The sequence below is a fragment of the Olea europaea genome, chromosome 18 (assembly GCF_002742605.1).
Source record: "Olea europaea var. sylvestris chromosome 18, O_europaea_v1, whole genome shotgun sequence".
NCBI lineage: Eukaryota > Viridiplantae > Streptophyta > Magnoliopsida > Lamiales > Oleaceae > Olea > Olea europaea.
This window is the reverse complement of record NC_036254.1, coordinates 3,978,513-3,984,422: the sequence shown is the minus strand read 5'-3', so window position 1 is coordinate 3,984,422 and position 5,910 is coordinate 3,978,513. Positions and strand designations below refer to the sequence as shown.

The following is a 5,910-nucleotide window of genomic DNA, read 5'->3' as shown; positions in this document are numbered from 1 at the left end:
AAATTTTCTACAGCCTACCACCCTCAAACTGACGGTCAGACCGAAGTTGTTAATCGGAGTCTTGGTAACTTATTACGTTGTCTGGTCCGGGAGAACCTTCGAAATTGGGATTTAATCCTTCCTGTCGCTCAAATCGCATATAATAGCTCCGTAAATCGTTCATTAGGTATGAGTCCATTTGAAGCCGTTCACGGATACAAGCCTAGGAAACCATTAGATCTCATCCCTATGTCCCCACAGGTTAGAGTGTCAGTTTCAGCCGAAGCATTTGCACAACACCTCCGTGATTTGCACATTGAGATCAATAAACAACTTGAAGCTAGTAATGCAAATTATAAACTACAAGCTGATTTACATAAACGACATATTGAGTTTAATGTTGGGGATTACGTTATGGTTCGCATTAGGCCAGAGCGGCGTCTACATGGACCCGCCTCCAAATTGCAAGCTCGTAGTGCTGGTCCTTTTAAAATTTTAAAGTAAGTTGGTCCAAATGCATATATTGTTGACATTCCATCCCACATTGGTTACCACCATACTTTCAATGTTGAAGACCTTGTAGCTTATAAAGGCCATTTCATTCCCTCAGATGATCCCCTGTTACCTCCTTTTGTGGACCTTGATCCTAATTCTTTGGCCCCCTCTAACCCACTACCACCTCTCACAGCACACACAGATAAAATTGATGCTATTTTGGATGAAGAAACTGTGTTCACTAGTGATGGAGAGGTTCAGCGCTTCCTTGTTCGTTGGGTTGGTCGACCAGACTCTGATTGTGCATGGATCTCCAGGGAGACACTACAGCATTTGGATCCAGATTTGCTAGAGCTTTATCAGAGTCAGCAGGATCTTCCTTGGCCCAGATCGCCCCCCGTCCACCCGAGGGGAGTTGATGAGGACACCAGGCTCAGACCGCCACTGACGCATTTCTACAGACGCCGGAAGACACTTGCCCAGCCACTCAGCTTATGATTGGGAGATTGACGAGAGTCTACGGTGATATATCCACTCGACAGGGTCGAGTTTTCCTCCCACCCCGGGAGAGTTGATGACGACATCCTTTATAGTTGGACTTTTATTATTGTTTCAGTATTTTAGTTGGACTTTTATTATTGTTTCAGTTGGACTTTTATTTAAGTTTACGTATTTTAATTAGGACTTAAATAATGGGCTTGGCCCTATATTTCTAGGTTTTCATTATTTAAACCTATCATTGGTTTGTAATTTCTCAGTTGATGAATTTTGATTAAATAAAAGACTTGGCTTGCAGCCGTATTTTCCTCTCTTCTCCGGCTCCTCTCTCCCCCCTTCTTCTTTCTCTGTTATTGATACTACATCAACTGTCCTTGCAGATCAAGGAAAGAGGGAAATTTGGTAAAGAGAAATATTCAGATTGTAAATGAGTTGGAGTATACACTTGGTTCATTTTTTTGGGCTTGGAACGGTGCTATAGAGATCAATCAGTTGGAGAGACTATCAGTGCTCATACTTTCATCAGCATAAATGAGTTGGAGCATACACTTGGGTCAACTTTTTGGGTTTGGAACAGTACAATAAAGGTCCGTCAGTTGGAGGACTATCAGTGATTTCTGTTCACCAAAATATGAACAATGCCAAGGAACACCTAATAGGAACGAGCTACAAGATGGGCAGAGTGACAGTGTCTAGCTTCGCAGAAATATTTCCGCCCTGACGAATGGTTTGAGGTGAGACTAAATACATAATGGACTTTCTCTCTTTCAGAGGATGCATGCAAAGTAATTCTTGATGCAATATATTCTATCTCAGTATTCAGACAATGCTCACTTATTTCTGTTCTATTCTAATATCAGAAAATTGAACTCTAAAGTGAAACTGATTTTATCAGTATATAAATGATGCTGTACTATATATTTTCTGCCATGACATATAATTGTTGGGTTCACAATTAACGAGTGAAAACTTGCATAAAATTATGAACTCCAAAGGAAATACTTGCACCAAGTTGCAGGGAAATGTAATGCTCAAGTTCATCATAATTTACTTTGTGCTGTTTATATGTACAGTCAACAGAGACATAACTATTACACAGATTAGTAAAAATGCAGATCCAGAATTCTATCCATTACCAGGGAGCTACTTCACAGATGCCAAACTCAGGAAAAAAATATGAAAGAAATTTCTCCAAATATATTCAGCTTGTTCCTCATTCTTCTTAAAATTAATTCAACATTGGACCAGTCTGGATTTATGTCTTCAAATGAAAGGAATTAAAACTGAAAATATAAATACACTCACATCCACTCAACAGTTATTGCATTATTTGTCCATATTGATCTGTCTCGCCTAAACGCTTGAGCTACTAGGACGGGACAAATTTATTTGTCAACGCGCCTCTTGACACGAAGGGGAGCTTCATTCTCTTTGTCAAGAAACTATCAGGTGCACAATTTTCATAATTCATAAATATGTGCTCAGAAAACTTGAACTTGGACTTTGCCATTTATACTTTGAATTTTTACACTTTGACACTTGCATTGCCATTAGGTATCAATTGGAAGAAAAAGCTATTTGAAATTTAAGCTGTCAAATTGGGTAATGTCACGTGGTAAAGTGTACACCAAAGTGTACATGTAGCAAGATTCCTTGAATTTAGGATTTTGTCAGCTATGATACCGTATTGAACGACTACATCTAGAAACTAAGCCACTGGAGAACGCCAAATTTATTTATTTAAAATTGTCTTCGGCATTCTATGTACAACATCCACTATCTAACTTCGTACCAAAACACATTCACTTATAGTTAAATCTAAGATCAACTTTCATATGTTACAAACAATGGTCAGGTGAAAATCAAGATGAAAATACAAAAATTAGCAAAAACAATAAGAACCGTAACACTGCATACTGTAAGAATAAAAATAGAAGACTAACCTGGCAGGAAATTTGCTGTCTGCACGTGCTTCAACTCGTAGCCACCACAGCATAATTTTGCACCCACAACTTCCAAGAGGCTCTACCACAGAAGGATCCTCCAACAAAGACAATGGACTCTCAATATCCTCTCTCTCCCTACCAACCACATCCAAATCCTTAACCCAAGCGGGCTTATCTTCAATGTCCTTCCACACTAACCTCGAATTCAAAATGAACACAGCCCACTCCAGCTTCCTTGGTAACACGACTGCCCTGTCACCAACATACCTTGCACTCCTCTCCATTAATGGCAGCATATTAAAGGTATGCCATCCTACAAACTGGTTTGAAGAATTACAAACAGGACCCTGAACTGGCATTTGTGAATTCTCATTTTTGTCATTATCCTCTCTCGAAGCCGCTGATAACTCTATTCCTTCAGAACCACCTGAGTGTGGAAGAATCCCAACCGAAACTGCTCCAAACCATTCTACATTCTGGATCTCATCAAATAACTCCATACTATGCATATTACTTTCATCTGCAAACACCATTATCCCGTCTAATTTCCTCTCTCTCACAACTCTGTCACATTGCAAAATACTTTGCTAAATGAACATTGAATTCTACTAGTAACCACAGTACTGTCTCACTAAAATGAGTGCAAATTTTGATACAAGACTAAACGGAAAATAATAATAATAATAATAATAATAATAATAATAATAATAAATAAATAAATAAATAAATGGCGGTATCAATCTCTAACATACCTTAGAGCGTGAAATCGCATTTTAGACTCCATCTTATGCCTGTCCTCCCACAAAGTAGGCATTCTGACATTAAATCCAATGTGCACAATCTTGAGGCCAGATTTGAAAATTAGCGCAGCGGTTTCATTAGTGGTTCCACCAGCTTCCACCACGATCCAGACAACATCATAGGGCACATTCATCAAGGAGTGCATTACACCGGTGAGATGAAGCGTCTGGAAGGTCCTTACATAAGTCGGCGTTACTGCAATTATAGTCCTTGGGCTCTTAACCCCATACTGAACTCTTTGCTCTCGCTGAACCCTCTCGATTATGTGGTGCGCCTTCATTACCTCTGCCGGATCTGGATGTGGCCACGGCCGTATCAGTATCCCGTGCCTGCCCACCACCACTCGACTCCCACCGCCAACCACAACCGCTGTACCATTCATCGCTGGAGGTGAAGTAGTGACGGATGATGCCAATGTTGTTCCGAGTGCTGAGTAGAGATTAGTAGTGGCGGAAGGGGAAGAAGTGGAGAAGAATAGAAAAAATACAATACGAGAGAATCGGAATCCAAGGACTAGACTAATGAGGCAGCAAAGACCGTGAAAAACTAGCCAAAACATCGTCGCCGGCGACTTAATTGCGCCATCCACAGAGGTGTCCAACGGCAAAGATGCACCTCGAAAACTGTTGCTCCTGCGGGCCTGCTGCTGCAACGCCGTCAGCTGCTTCATTTTCCCCCCTCCCTCCGTCAAAACAACTTCTTGAGATAGAAAATTTTGTAAGCTAATTTGAGAGAGAGTGACTTTGAAGAAATGAGGGTGATTGATTGAACTTTAAGATTTTGGTGGAATTTAATTGAAAATATTTCTTCAAGATTACGATTCAATTGTTAGCTTACTGTCAACTTCTATTTCTATATTAATTTCCATCAATGATCATATAGCCCATGAAAATCAAGTTCATGTAGAAAAATCAAGTGAAAAAGAAGTTAATTTCCAGACATGGATCAATGGGAGCTTTGAGGAGAAAATCTAGGGCCAATTGATTACTGGGAAACAGGTAAATCGGGGAGGAACATGATGAAGGGTAATTTGGGTATTACACAAGTAGATTTTGTCGCTGGTGTAATCATTTCTTCTAAATGGTGGTTACTTAGGGAGAGTATTATTACCCGGGATTTATTAGGTTAATTGTCAATTATCAGTAGAGTTGTGTTGGATCATAAGTTTTGGAGCTGAGATAATTAATACATTATTTACATTAATATATTCAGCTTTTTTCTCACTAATATTTGTGCTTAAAATTAAGTGACACTTTAATGTAATATGACGTGTCAATCATTTATTGATGGACAATGAATATCAAGCCCAAATTTTGTAGGAATCAAATTGGCATGGCTCATAATTAAAAATATTAGCATCATACTACATTGATATAAATGTGAACATAATGTCATGTGACATTTTATCATTGAACTATTTAAAAAATAATCAGCTTTTTCATCCTATCATCTGTAGCCACCTATTCTACTGTCATTGCATCTGTCAATTCTTTCATCAAAATGGCATAATCCAAAATATCAATTACTAATGCACCTAAAAATGAATGGTTACTTATAATTAGCGATTGCAATAGTTATCTTTATGTGGTAACTTGTTATTTGAGGCAATAGAATTTTAGAAAATTAATGTTTCAAATAATAAGTTGTCACATAAAATGATTACTACACCCGCTAAATATGAATAGTATTCTTTTCCTAAACAGAGGTAAATGTTTTTCATCAAATATCTCTTGGTTTATAACATGTTTATTGTCTTTTGAATGCAAAAATTGGAAATGAATTGTCTTGAATAGTCGAAAATAATGAATTGGGAATATAGAGTAAATACTTGAATCAATGGTACAGCACAAACGATATTTTACCAATCAGAAGATTGATAGTCCACTTTTAAATATGAATTTTAGTCACGTGACATATAAAAATAAAAAAATCACTAATTTTGCAATAAGTTTAGCTCCAAATAAATTACTGGAAGTTCATTATCACATATTTATTGTTACCTAATAATAGGTCATGTACCAATCATATATTTAACAAAATATTCTTTAGAGAGAAATACAAAAACATTCATTTAAGTTGTAGACTAATACAAATCAGAAAAGCCATATGGCCAGGTTCAAACCAGGCCCAAAAAAGTGCGCAAAAAGCAGCGTTCATTACAAATACACTTTCTTTCATGTTGAGACAGGCA

General features: G+C 37.9%; 1 protein-coding gene across 1 annotated transcript in view; it reads right to left on the bottom strand.

The window, feature by feature from the left end:
* Positions 1-4,774, bottom strand: part of LOC111367204 (probable beta-1,4-xylosyltransferase IRX14H) — a 7,718-nt gene extending 2,944 nt beyond the window's left edge. Inside the window, exons 1-2 of the mRNA XM_022987959.1 lie at positions 3,671-4,774; positions 2,916-3,482 (exon numbers count right to left, since the gene is read on the bottom strand). Coding sequence (XP_022843727.1) covers positions 2,916-3,482; positions 3,671-4,389 — 1,286 coding nt within the window. The 5' untranslated portion in view covers positions 4,390-4,774. The remainder of the gene's footprint in view (positions 1-2,915; positions 3,483-3,670) is intronic.
* Between the last annotated feature and the right edge of the window lie 1,136 nt (positions 4,775-5,910).